Source organism: Ictalurus furcatus, chromosome 13 (genome assembly GCF_023375685.1).
Source record: "Ictalurus furcatus strain D&B chromosome 13, Billie_1.0, whole genome shotgun sequence".
Lineage (NCBI taxonomy): Eukaryota > Metazoa > Chordata > Actinopteri > Siluriformes > Ictaluridae > Ictalurus > Ictalurus furcatus.
In genome coordinates, this window is record NC_071267.1 from 21,204,880 (window position 1) to 21,217,934 (window position 13,055).

The 13,055-nt window shown below is 37.6% G+C and overlaps 1 protein-coding gene across 1 annotated transcript; it reads left to right on the plus strand.

Annotated features, from left to right (window-relative positions):
- Positions 1 to 3,123: 3,123 nt before the first annotated feature.
- Positions 3,124 to 13,015, plus strand: bnip3 (BCL2 interacting protein 3). The gene is made up of 6 exons (XM_053639468.1): positions 3,124 to 3,487; positions 5,868 to 6,036; positions 6,212 to 6,290; positions 6,500 to 6,606; positions 7,797 to 7,946; positions 10,599 to 13,015. Exons 1-6 carry the CDS (start codon positions 3,445 to 3,447, stop codon positions 10,642 to 10,644), a joined length of 594 nt encoding a protein of 197 aa, XP_053495443.1. The 5' UTR covers positions 3,124 to 3,444; the 3' UTR covers positions 10,645 to 13,015.
- Positions 13,016 to 13,055: the final 40 nt, after the last annotated feature.

Below are 13,055 nucleotides of genomic sequence, written 5' to 3' on the forward strand. Positions count from 1 at the left end.
CCTTTTTAAAGGAATAAGTTCTCTAGACAAAACATTAGTTGTGCGTCTCATTTATTTCCTAACATTTGGTTACTCGTCCAATTGCCATTGATTGTTACCATCATTACATTTTTAATGAGCATGTTACACTTACAGGGTATCCAAAAAGTATAAATGTAACCAATAATGTAAAACTACTTGATTTTGTGTTTATTATTTACAGCATATGCTCTGCATGTTGACCCTTACGCTCTACACATATTCTCAGCCAGTGTATCATGTTTTCATGGCTTTTGCTCAACATATTCCCACTTGTTCCAGACATTCTGTTAATTTATTCAGTACAAAGCACCACACGTAGCAACATATAAGTTAATTTGGGAATGTTCTAAAATTGTGTGCAATTGTACATTTTCTGGGTCACACTGTATTACGTCTATCTAATACCCATGCAGTTTTACATACACTGTAATTACAATGTAATTACAGTGTAATTACTCAGGATATAGGCACTGTTGCATATGAATTAGTCATACTTACAGTATATTATGTAAATACACGTGTATCACTTTTCAATTCATGTAACTACACAAATGTATCTTGAGCACTGTAGCACAACATTATGTCCTTAAACACAAAGTAAAGTTGTGTAACAAGATGAGTAATTACATTTGTGTAAACTGCAGGTTTATACAATTTCTCATTGCAGATGTGCGTAGTTACTTGTACTGCAACCAGTCATGAAATGACAACTTACCCAACATTTAACTAGCTTGTATTGCTTATGTAATATCTTTCCAAACGATTGATTGGTAATATGACAGTACTTACACAGGAAAAATAGAGGAAGAGTTTAGTTCCAGTGCCATTGCAAGGAGATATTGTGAAATGCCATTTTGGTTTTCCTGTTAGTTATCACATTGTAGCAAATATTGTAAGCAATTCCATAAAATTTACACTTTAAAATTACTCAATAATTACTGTGTAGTAAGTTTACTGTCAGTTTACAGATTTAAGAAATGACCTTACTGCCTACATACACATTGTAAAAGTATTTACATACAGTTACAATAGTCAAAAAACACATATGTGCTTACAAAACCAGGAAATAGTTAGTAAAGTGCAATTACTCATCAAAATAAATAGTCTGGTAAAAGTTGAAGTCCAACTTCAAATTCAATAATAAATTGCATTTATTTAAATAATGAATGTAAACATGGGTCCTGCCAGGGCCATGTGCGTGCGGAGTTTGCATGTTCTCCCCGTGCTGCATGGGTTTCCTCCGGGTACTCCGGTTTCCTCCCCCAGTCCAAAGACATGCATGGTAGGTTGATTGGCATGTCCAAAGTGTCCGTAGTGTATGAATGGGTGTGTGAGTGTGTATGTGATTGTGCCCTGCGATGGACTGGCACCCTGTACAGGGTGTACCCCACCTTGTGCCCGATGCTCCCTGGGATAGGCTCCAGGTTTCCCCATGACCCTGAAAAGGATAAGCGGTATAGAAGATGGATGGATGAATGTAAACATACAACAAAGACTCACAAATGAAAAATACATCTACCTCAAACTGTGCACTGATTTTAGTTACTGATGGTAAATTAATGCCCCTTTCGCCTAGTAACTAAGTGGGAAAACATTAATGAAGGCTAACGACAGCTTTTTTCCTTATATCTCAAGTTTTAGCCAGCATGATAACTCTGACTATACAAACTAGCTGAATGCTAATTGCTAGCTGTCACAATATAAACAGCCTTGTTAAATAAAAAGTGTTCATAAGAGCAGATGAATTACAGTGATCTGTATTAGGTCTGTTAGGTCCTGCTGTTAAATATTTGTTTAGATTTAGACTTAAAATAAGAAAGTAAAAAATCCTTTAAAATGTCACATTACAAATAAATGGCTATTGGGAAATGTAGGGATGTAGCATTAAATACAGAGTTTTCTTTTAAAATGTAATGACTCAAATCAAATGTATTAGGTGAAAGAAGAAACAGATGAAGTATGGATAATTTAAAAAAAAACTTTAGTAGGCTGTAGTAACAAATTATTTGTACTTCTACTCCTCACATCTGTATATAACTGATACACAAGTATTGACATAAGATGCATTACTGTTATCTATTTGTAAAAGCAAATTCATGCATATTAGAGACACAACAGAAAGAAGGACCAAGAATTTTAATGTCCATCACTACCAAAGCATTTTATTTAGGTTAACTGACGGTCATTCACAGCCCACTGATATTATAAACATTAATTATAAACGGTTTTAGGTGAGTGGCTTTCTCAATCGGTACAGCGTGATACTCTTAATCTCAGGATCATGGGTTTGAGCTCCACCCTGGGAACCAAACCCAGCCACTGGGGTTGCACAAGCTAGTGCCCTCTCAGTGCCAATCCCAAGCCAGATAAAATGGAGGGTTGTGTCAGGAAGGACATCCGGCGTAAAACCTGTGCTAAATCCAAGAAATATGCGGATCAAAAACCGTTTTTTAGATCATTCATCTTTAAAGATGAATAAAAACATTCAATTATTTTATTTGATGATTAATTAATTGATTATTTTAACCCCTAACTTGCCCCATCCCTTATGTTTTTTTTTTTTTAAACCTTACAATGGCTCTTAGACCTCTACTCTGTGCACTTTGCTTCCCTAGAACTCAATTATAAATCTTGTATTACTTGTATTGTTCTCCGCTTGATATATCGCTTTGCTTGAGTTTTCCTCATTTGTAAGTCGCTTTGGATAAAAGCATGCGCTAAATGAATCCATGTAAATGTATTTAATTCATTAGTTAATTCAATGAGTATAATTAAGCTGAAAGAGGATGAACAACTACAAAGGGTTTATTTTTTTTACAGGTCATTCATCTTAATCGTCTAATTCATCTAAATATAGGTCATTAAATAAGTAAATAATTAAATAATTGACGTAATTAGTTAATTAATAGAAATGAAAAATAAAGCAAGCGATCTTTAAAATCGTGTCTGACCAGCACGATTTAACAACACTTCTAAAACCCATTCGTAATGCAGCTTACCTATTGAATGTTTTGATTCGTTTACCTGCAATCTGGCAACCCTGGTTATTCCAGCTCTTGGTGTTTTGCGCAACCTCGTTTGGAGTTCACAGGCCTCGTGGGCGGTGCTTAGCAGTTCTCAGCCTGACGGGCGGCTATTTTCACCAATCAGCATGCACCAGCAGAACAGCTGAGGGTGACGTCACGGTGTTTGCTCAGGTTTTGTATTGAAGTGGCACCGATTCCGTACTGAGTCACATGAACACACGTGTGCTGTCTATGCGGCATTAAAGAGTAAAAGTGAAGCAACTAATGCTGCTTCTCTGTAAATCTGTCTTGTCTGAACACGACCAGGCGCCGTCTGATCTTTTTACTTCAATCCAGATAAATAGCAGTTTGAAGGAGACTGTATTGTCTGAGGTGTGACTGGGGCCTTTCTGCCATCATGTCAACAGAAAAACAAAGTCTTCCCGAGGAGAATCTGCAAGGTAAAAACAAAAATAATCCTAATTTTTAATCCTAATAATCCTAATGTCATACAATACAATATTATAACATGAATAAATATTTCATCACGCCGACATGAAAGGAGGGATTTAACCATAACTGTTGTATTGTAGTGCTTTTTTTTTCTTGCTTCGAAACATTGTAATATTTGTAAATAAGCATTTGCTGTAAACACACATGAATGACGCGCTGACGTCACCACTGTCAATTAAATGTCACTTGAAGCCGTTGAAGTTACTGGTATATTTATTATTTCTATTTTGTAATTTGTCATCTGAAATCTGTCATTTGTGACATGCTTTGTGTTAACACCGACAACAACAATAACAGCATGGAGGGAGAAGCACATTCCTCCATTCAGAGTATGACGCTAGAGAGGCGGGGTCTGTGCTGTGATCTGATTGGCTGATGAGCACACGATGACCGAGAAGAGCTATTTCCAGCCTGTATTTACACCAGCTCAGACACACCTGTCCTTTGTTGATCTGGTGCCCTTCATCCCTGAGCCATACTGTTATACCTCTTCTTAAATGGTGTCTCAATACCATTTTTTCCATTCTTGATACGATATCAAGCTTCCTCTAATGTTGACCTCACAGTACTGGATCAGAGTAAATGAACTCGGTCTCTGTGAGCCTGTGTTGCCTTTCCAGATGTGGAGTTGTATGTCCTCTATTCATGTGGATGATCTTTACACATGCCCATGGCAGAAGAAAAATCGGATCAATTCTGATCTAGTAAGAGCAGCCCTACTACTGATATTTAGGATGAAAAACCGAGTGTCTATAACCTTGTCACTGGCTATACTTTTTTTTTCTTTGTCTACCAACACCGCATTTCAAGCCCATCAAGCCATGACTACCCAACGTCCTCTGTTATATGACAAACTAGAGTGAGAATTACTTCACAGATCTAAAGATGAAAAAATATATAATGACAAACTAACTTGGAATGAATGTCATGTTTACTTACTACATGTATATTTACATGGAAACGTGATTCTTCAATAAATTGATTAATTGTGATCAATTCAAATTTTGACCAGGTCATGTAATTGTGATTAGAGGATTGTGTAATAATTGTGACAAGGTTAAAAACTCATCTTCTCAATAAACACATTTCAGAAAGCTGCTATAAGCAAATGAGCCGTCTGTCCAGTGTATACATGTTTAACTGCTGTGATCATTGTTGACCAATCCCAGACACTACAAATGACTTTCTGGATGGGTTTACTTTTGTGGAACTAAGAATAATAGCATCATAAACAGCTACAAGCAGACTGGGTTGTTGATCGTCATGTTAAGTGATTACACAGTGAAATACCCTCTAGATTTGGTGTCCTTTGGGGATAATTTATTTAACCCTGCTTTTGTGTTTGACACGTCCATGACACGTGATCAGTAGTGATGGAAAAGGTACATACATCAACAGTTGGTGTATTAAACATAAGCTAGATTACTTTCTTGATCATTGGAGGAGAAAGAGTAAAGAGCTTGAGCATACAATGCCCAATCAACATAAAAAACTAAATAAAGGGATGACGGAACCGTGGAAACATAATTTTTGTGTACCTTGGTTTGATGGAAAGATAAAGCTAATCGCAAGCACAGATTTTCATGCTTGTTATTTGGAAGAGACATATAGTGAGACATGCATATTTGGATGAGACTATACAGTGCTGTAAGGATCAACTCTAATGGTTTCATAATAATAATGGCATGTTACTGATGGGTGGCAGTATTTTTTTTTTTTTTTACCCATCCCATTCAATATCATGACCACCCATCACTGATTCATAGTAATATTAGTATAATACAACATACAGTGCATAGCATAAATGATCCATGACACAAAAAAACCCTTTGTCCCATGGTGTCCCAAAAATCTCTATAAAAAAGGGGACTATGTACGCCAGCACGACGTGGTTATGCCTTCATCAGTCGATGTTCTTGGTTGGTCTGTAACATTTCCAGTGTTTTGATTTTGTTAATAAGTTTGGCATCAGTGTCATGTGAGAATGATTTCAATGTGGTGTTCTTTTTTTGTCAGTCATTCTTAAAGGCTATCTGGGAAAAAAATGTAGATACAGTAACGTTAAGTTAATTGTAATGTAGTTACCACCTAAAAGGGCATCTAACAATGTAAAGATTGAGGCACTTTTTCCTTCAAAGTCTATTACTTTGGGCCATATCTTGTATCCATGATAACCTTGGTCAGGGATTACACTTCAGTGTTTTTTTTAAAAAAATTTTATTTAAAAAAAAAACATCATTGAATGGGATAAATATTAGCTAAGGCATACCTTCAACATCACCAGACTGACCTAACAAGGTGTGAAGACATTTGTTTTTATGATGGCAGGCTCTTGGGTCGAGCTGCACTTCAATAACGGAGGTGGAGGAGCTCCCAAAGCAGCAGTGGAGGATCATGCTCAGAGTTCAGCTCCGTCCGGAGACATGGAGAAGATGCTGCTGGACGCTCAGCACGAGTCTGGCAGGAGTAGCTCCAGAGGAAGTTTGCCCTGTGACAGGTCAACATTCATTTATTTGATGGTTCATTCATTAACCATGCTGAAACCCAAGGATTACAAAGTAGATTTACAAAACTATTGCTATTGCTGAAAATATCGTATTATCACATATTATGTAGTCTCAAAGAAAGAGACTGGACTTGCATTTGAACGTCGTCTTCTTTTACTTGTTTAGTCCTCCAAGGTCCCAGACTCCTTTGCACTTAAGCAGAGGCTCAGAGGTCCACAGCTCAGGAGAGAAAAACAGCTCACAGGTATATTTTAGTGGCGGTTGTCTGCCAAACCCTGTAATGAATTACTGAATCTTATTAGCTGAATGAATCAGTCAAAGTTAAAGTACAGATTTTGATATCGATAGGCCTTACTTACAAACCTGCTGTAGATATGATGATACTGGGTTACTATATGACCATAATTATCATTGTGTCAGGATGAAAAATGTGCTTCCGGTAACTGTTTTCAGTCTGATGAAGACTTTCTGGAAAGGAGGAAAGAGGTTGACAACCTGATGAAGAAAAACGCTGATTGGATATGGGACTGGTCGAGTCGTCCAGAAAACATCCCACCCAAGTAAATCACATACTCATTACACACTTTCATTATTACAACACTAATGTTGTAAATAAACACTAATGATAACATTATATATATATATATATATATATATATATAATATATATAAAAATGGTCTGACTGATACTGTTTAATACTATACAAACACAAACATTATCAACAAACAGCACACAATTGTTACAGTGTGCAGTTATAGGAAAATATTCAGTGACGGCATTATTCCACAGCAACATGAACAGATTTTTTTCTTTATTAAAGAATATATATTTGATCTGTTTATGATTATGTAATGATGTGGAGCATCCACGGATCAAGCTAGTCCCTGTATAGTAATATATAACATAGTCAGATGTTACAGCAGTTACAGCCAGTCATCCCCCCAAGATACATTTTTTTGTGTGAATAACACAAATGAAACTTCAAACTCCCGTCCTGTAGACTTTGTTACACTTTGCTAAAGCTTTACTTCTCTCTGACTGTCTCAGAGATAGGGAGCAGATCATATTTAAAGGCAAAATGATCTAACATCAAAACTCTACAACTTCTTTTTGACAGTTCTATGCTGCATAATAACATGTACAGTATACTCTGGAGCAAAAAAAAAATCAGATTTTTTTATCTGATTGGCCAAAAAACTTTGAGCTACTTCATGTTAAGACAGCCAACACAGCTTCTTGTGGGAGGCCATTAAAACTGAATGGAACAATGTAGACATGTCTGTGGGTTGTCAGCAATTTTAGCCCAGGAGGGCATGGAGGCTTAGTGGTTAGCACGTTTGCCTCCCACTTCTGCCCTGTGTGTGTGGAGTTTGCATGTTCTCCCTGTGCTTGGGGGGTTTGCTCTGGGTACTCTGGTTTCCTCTTCCAATCCAAAGAAATGCGGTGTAGGCTGATTGGCATTTCCAGATTGTCTGTAGTGTGTGAATGATTGTGCCCTGCGATGGGTTGGTGTCCCCTGCCTTGTGCCCAGAGTTCGAACCTGCGACCCCGTGTAGGATAAACAGTATGGAAAAAGGATGGATGGACGTTTACCCCAAACACTTCAGTGTTTTTACTTTTTATTTATTGCTAAATTAAAAGCAAATTTTTAAAAACATCTTTTTGCTTGCTATTTTTTGCTCCAGCATGTACTGTGTTTAGGGCCTGACTATAGAACATGAGTGAAAGAAATGGCTTTGATGTTTTCAGGGAGTTCTTGCTGAAGCAACCGAAACGCTCCAGCACCTTAAGTATCAGGAACACTAGCGTGATGAAGAAGGGAGGAATCTTCTCTGCCGAGTTCCTCAAAGTCTTCCTCCCATCTCTCATCGTCTCTCACATCCTCGCCGTGGGGCTCGGGTAAGTGACGCACACAAACACAGTTGTAATTTTTTCTGACACAAGACACCACAAGATCTTCAGTACAGCCTAGCAATGCTTCGAGTACTGGAGGAATGTACACAATTCTTCCTAAACATATTCCCTCAATTTTGATGATGGTGATGGCGAGCGCCGTCTAAGATATTGGTCCAAAATCTCCCTTCGATATTCAGTTCGGTTGTGATCTGGCGAGTGTGAAGGCCAGAGCATATGACTTGCATCATTTTCATCTTCATTAAACCATTCAGTAGGCCCTCGTGCCCTGTGGATGGGGGCAGAGTCATCCTGGAAGAGACCACTTCCATCAGGATAGCAAAGTTTTATCACAGGATAAAGGTGATCAGACAGAACTTCATATTGCTTTGCAATGACCCATCCATCTATGTCGCCAATTGGACAGAAAAAAATAAATGCTCCCTACAGCATAACATCACTAGTTTTTCCATTAATTTGTCCCCTGTCTGCATGTCCACGTTTAAAAGGTAACAGAAAATTAGCAGAATATAGCGTTCTCTAGTTTTCCTAACATCCTTATAACTTCCTGTATTCTCTATAGCTTAACTATCTCCAAGGAGTCTGAATAATATGGTTCTTCTATAAATATCATACCTATGCTATCAGAAATTTCAGATGGATTCCTAGTTTTAGATTCCCATGTCATGAGGTTTATTTTTTGTTTGTTTTCAGAAAAATGTTCTGCATTGGCTTTTGGGTTTTTGATACAAATGCATTTTTGGGAATATGTTTACATCTGTAGATATTTACAGTACAGAGAGGATACCAGTCATACCATGTCACGATATACACACACACACACAGTATAGAGTACATACACACACACACACACACACACACACAGTATAGAGAATGGGTACTTATAGGGTATATAATATAGGGTACTTAGGGCTCCAATATGTGTCTTGACATAATTCATTGCTAATACTATCCAGTTGAAATATTCGTTCATAACCTAATTTCACATTTATATCTCCCAAGCTGTAAAAACTGTGACTACCGTGTTGTGCCCTCTCTTTTTTCCTACTGCCCAGATCCAAGCAGTCTCAGCCCCCTTTGAACTATGTAATATCCACTGCGTTGTGTTCGTCATTGCACTATAATATTAACTTGTACCCGATGTCCGGTGAGTGTGAGCTATTTTGACACTGTCTTCAATACGGTCAACCGTGGTCATTTTGGAATGCGACACTGGCTTGCTTTTAGCATGAGACAGCAGTACAGTATTAACAGGCATGCCGGTTTATTCAGTGGGCCTCTAGGACATCCAGATACGTAAGCCACAGTGGTTCTCTGGTGATTCACTTGCAAGCATTCAGTCTGAATCCTCTGCTCACATGCCACTTAGTGCTGCTAAATCTACATCTCTCCTTGGTGTTGGTAATACAAGCTAAATCACGGTTTAACTTTTAGAAAGATATACAAATATTGGATTAGCGAGGAGGACAAATCACTTGCTTGTTCGCCCAGGAAAAATATATTACATATCCTGACCATCACTTCACTCCTCTACCAACAAGAGAAAGAAATGAGGTAATACTGTTGCCAGGAAGGAGTGTACTCGGTCTGCAACAATGTTTAGGTAGGTGGTACGTGTCAAAGTAACATTCACATGAATGCCAGGACTCAAGGTTTCCCAGAAGAACAGTGTCCAGAGCGTCACACTGCCTCTGCCGGCTGGCCTTCAACACCTAATCCGCTCATCTGCTGCTTACAATGATCATTCCATATACGTCCTACAAACATTCAACCACTTGTTCTTGAGACAGCGCTCTAATAAGAATCTCAGGCAGACAACCCGCAAACATAATGACTCTACCACATGGGAGGTGGAGACTTAAAAGAAGACAACAATAGCTCAAATAATGACTTTAGGTAATGGTTATTTGTCCAAATGACACCACAGCTCATAGCTGAATTGATAGTTTCTGCTTTTTGTTGAGAGTATAAAACAAGATACCTTTAAAGACCAAAGATTCAAAGTACTCACTTATTTTCCACAGTAGTAATGAACAGAATTTATTTAACTTGAGTATGACAATCTAATTGAGTTGAGTTAATTATAAGCCTAGCCTTTTTAACCTAGTTAATTGGACAAGGAAAAGATAGGACTGGATAGCAGCACACTTGAGCTTTCACTTCCCTGGTGCTGCTCATTAAAGAATTTATCCATGTTTGGAATAAGTAGGAAATTAGGGATGAGTAAAATGTCTCCAAATAGTTAATAAAAAATATGGAAGGTGAACTTAGAATGTTTGTGCCAAACCCACCTCGGTGGCCAACAAAATATTAAGATATTTTACATGGTTAATGCCAGATTGAATTCTTAAACCAAGGTAGCAGACATCTTTTGAATTCTAGCCAAAAATTATTGCAATATCTAGGTGAGATTCATTATTAATTAGTAGAAATCTAAGCTGAAACATTTCCCCCCAACATCCTGACATCACAGTAACTCGGAGCTAGTCACCCGTCAGGTGTGAAATGATAAAGATGAATACTTAAAAGCCCCTATAGGTAGAACTATAAAACACGTATGAAGCCATAGAATCTAGAGCTGTACATATTCATGCCTAACTGATTGATTTTTTTTGGTCTTCTCCCTATTTCTTTCAGTGTTTACATCGGAAGGCGCATCACTACTGCCTCCAGCACGTTCTGAGGGAGAACCCAGGTCTCTGATCTCACAGCTGCACCCTCACCGTCTACATTGCTTTGTCTCATCTTGAATTGATGTTTCAGTAGATCCAACTAGGTCAGGAACGCTAGAGCCGCTTCCACTAGCAGGCTGCGTGCTGTGCTACACTGCCTTCCTTCCCTCCTCGTGTATTCCTCTGGCTCGCTCTCTGCTTTTACAATCTAGCCTGCACTGGGAAGCCATTTTAGATTTGCAGCCAGTAGCTGAATAGCGTTATCTGTGCTCCACCTTCATCTTATAATTTCTTGTGCAGATATACAGAGAATCTGTTTAAAAGAAATATCAGTCATGTGAAATGTAGATGTAAGGAAGTAAAAAACAGACCAATGCTGGAATTTAAAAATACTACAGATAGGGTAAGAGTCTGGCTTAGGACTTGTAAATAGAAATACTTTATGATGGGGTTGACAAAATAGTTTAAAAAAAACAAAACAAAAAAAACAACAACAATCATACCACCGTGTGTTTTGATGAGGTTTTGATACAAGGAAACAGTACAGCTTTTATCATATTAAAGGAAGGGAAAAATGAAAAATTGCAAAAATATATTCTAATATACATGCTCATTTCTGAGATGAAGGGAATTGGTCCATTTGCAGAGTCCAAATTGGAGTGAAATTATATACGTTTGGTTCATTTATTGTTTGATTTGGTTCCACGCTGCACTCAAGTAAACACTAAAAAGCATTAAAAAAAACAAACAAAAAAAACGTTTGATGGATGTGTACGGCTGAAAACATACTTGTAAAATTGAAATACACAAAAGAACAAGGTAATCAAACCAACTGAACATAGAAATCACAAAGACATCATTTAAGTAGAGAGAAGGTGCAAATTAAATATTAATTAGATAATTATCTAATAGCAAATCAGTGTTTTTCCTCTTTTCATTTGTCGGTCCAAATATCCAGAACATCACAATTCTGCAAGGCTACAGCTCTGGTCTTCAGCTCAGTTTAGCAGCTTGCATGAAGGGGGAGAAGGGGGGGGGACAAAGAAATGCTGCCCAGCACCCAAAATGCAAGACGTTTGATTCACCTCCTGCAATCGAACTGCACTCGATTTTGTGTGGAATCACACAGGAATCACAGAAACCACATAACTCAGACATTCTCAGCTGACTTGTTTTGGTCCACACCCTGCGTATAATTATTGTGTAAAGATGCACCAGGGTTCAATTCAAACGGACTACATACTTTAGAAGCACCCAAACCCTCAAGTTGATGCTCTTTGAAAAGTGTAAAGTGATAATATTTATTGCGAGATCATATGATTATTTATGGTAATTAGCACTGTGTGTATTAAAGGATTTTAGTGATCCACATGGAAAAGGAGAAGAGCTGGTCCATCATCTGCACTCTCACTGAGGAGAGGCTGGAATGAATCAAGCTCACTTTAAAATAAGTCTGAAATTGCATGAAGACTCGTTACAAGAGCTGTAGTTCTGTATCTAAATAATAATAAAAAAAATAGTACCGTACGAGTCAGATTTCAGTCTATATCAAATTCTCTTGACACATGATTGTTAATGTTATAAGACTTTTTTTTGCTGTGAAATTTATCTCAGGTCAGCATCTTGCAAGACAAAAAAAAAAAAAAAAAAAAAAAAAAAAAGATGCCTCATTCACTGGACAGCCCCAAATGTATTCTGGGCAAAATTACACAGGTACCAAAACAGAAACTTTATTTATTGTGGATAAACAGAAAACCTGTGTTTATCCACAATAAACAGTGTGACTGTTTATATTCCGTTATATACACATTTATCAGATCAGGTATCCACACTGACAACAGGATCAAGTGAATGGTGTGGGAACAGTATGGCATACTGGCCAGGCTCATTGCTTTTCTGCTGTGTAGCTACACTTGGATGGAAACTGCACCATGAGACAAGTATCATTCCAGTGTTCCAGGAACATAGGAGTGCTATGGTAGCCTGAGAGATGTACCCAGCAATCAGGACATTTCTAAAGGGCAAAAGAGCCACAACACATTATTAGGTGTACCCAATAAACGGGTAGCTCAATGTACAACAATTCATATGACACTCAAACACACAATTATCCATTATGCATGTACTGTTCAAAAGAAACAATCGTTTCCTTAATTTACTCCAAGTGAAATGTAGAAATGTGAAGATTTGAACGTTAAGATTCAAAGTTATAAGATCACCGTAGCTGCTATGATGACTTTTCATTGGAATAAGGCAAGGAGAAAAAGGGAAATCTATACGTAATTTAGTGAGTGTTGTGTAATGTGTAGAAACATTAAGTCTATGTGCAAGTTCCATGGTTTTGTATTTTAAGTGAAAACCAATAAATCTATGTTAAATCAGTCTAAGTTGTCTCATCTTTATTATTATAATAAAAATAAAT